This window comes from Passer montanus, unplaced genomic scaffold, assembly GCF_014805655.1.
Source record: "Passer montanus isolate IOZ18808 unplaced genomic scaffold, ASM1480565v1 scaffold9876, whole genome shotgun sequence".
Classification (NCBI taxonomy): domain Eukaryota; kingdom Metazoa; phylum Chordata; class Aves; order Passeriformes; family Passeridae; genus Passer; species Passer montanus.
Window position 1 is genome coordinate 1 of NW_024375341.1, and position 365 is coordinate 365.

General features: G+C 78.4%; 1 protein-coding gene across 1 annotated transcript; it reads right to left on the reverse strand.

Moving 5' to 3' along the window:
* Positions 1-3: 3 nt before the first annotated feature.
* On the reverse strand, positions 4-361 carry LOC120496292 (beta-1,3-galactosyltransferase 4-like; the record flags this gene model as incomplete). Its single annotated transcript, XM_039696579.1, has 1 exon — positions 4-361. A coding segment is annotated over one exon (358 nt), but the record flags the coding sequence as incomplete, so codon positions are not given.
* Positions 362-365: the final 4 nt, after the last annotated feature.

Sequence of the window (365 nt, forward strand, 5' to 3'; positions counted from 1 at the left end):
ACGCGGCCACGAAGTGGCGGCTGCGGGGGTCGCGGCTGGGCGCCACCCGCCAGTGCACGCGGCCCAGGTAGAGCCGGGCGGGCGCGTCGCGCCACGCCGCCAGGAACGCCGCCACGGCGGGCACGTTCACGAACACGTCGTCGTCGGCCTTGAGCAGGAAGGGCGCGGCGGCGCAGCAGGCGCGGCCCCAGCGCAGCAGCAGCAGCGTCTTGCGGCTCAGGTTGCCGTAGCTGTCGGCGAAGTCGCCCTGCAGGATGTCGCCGTGCTGCCGCGCCTCGGCCAGCAGCTCGCGCTGGCCGCGGGCGTCCCGCGGCGTGCCCAGCACGAAGACGGTGCGGGCGGGGGGCGCGGCCGGGGGGCCCGGC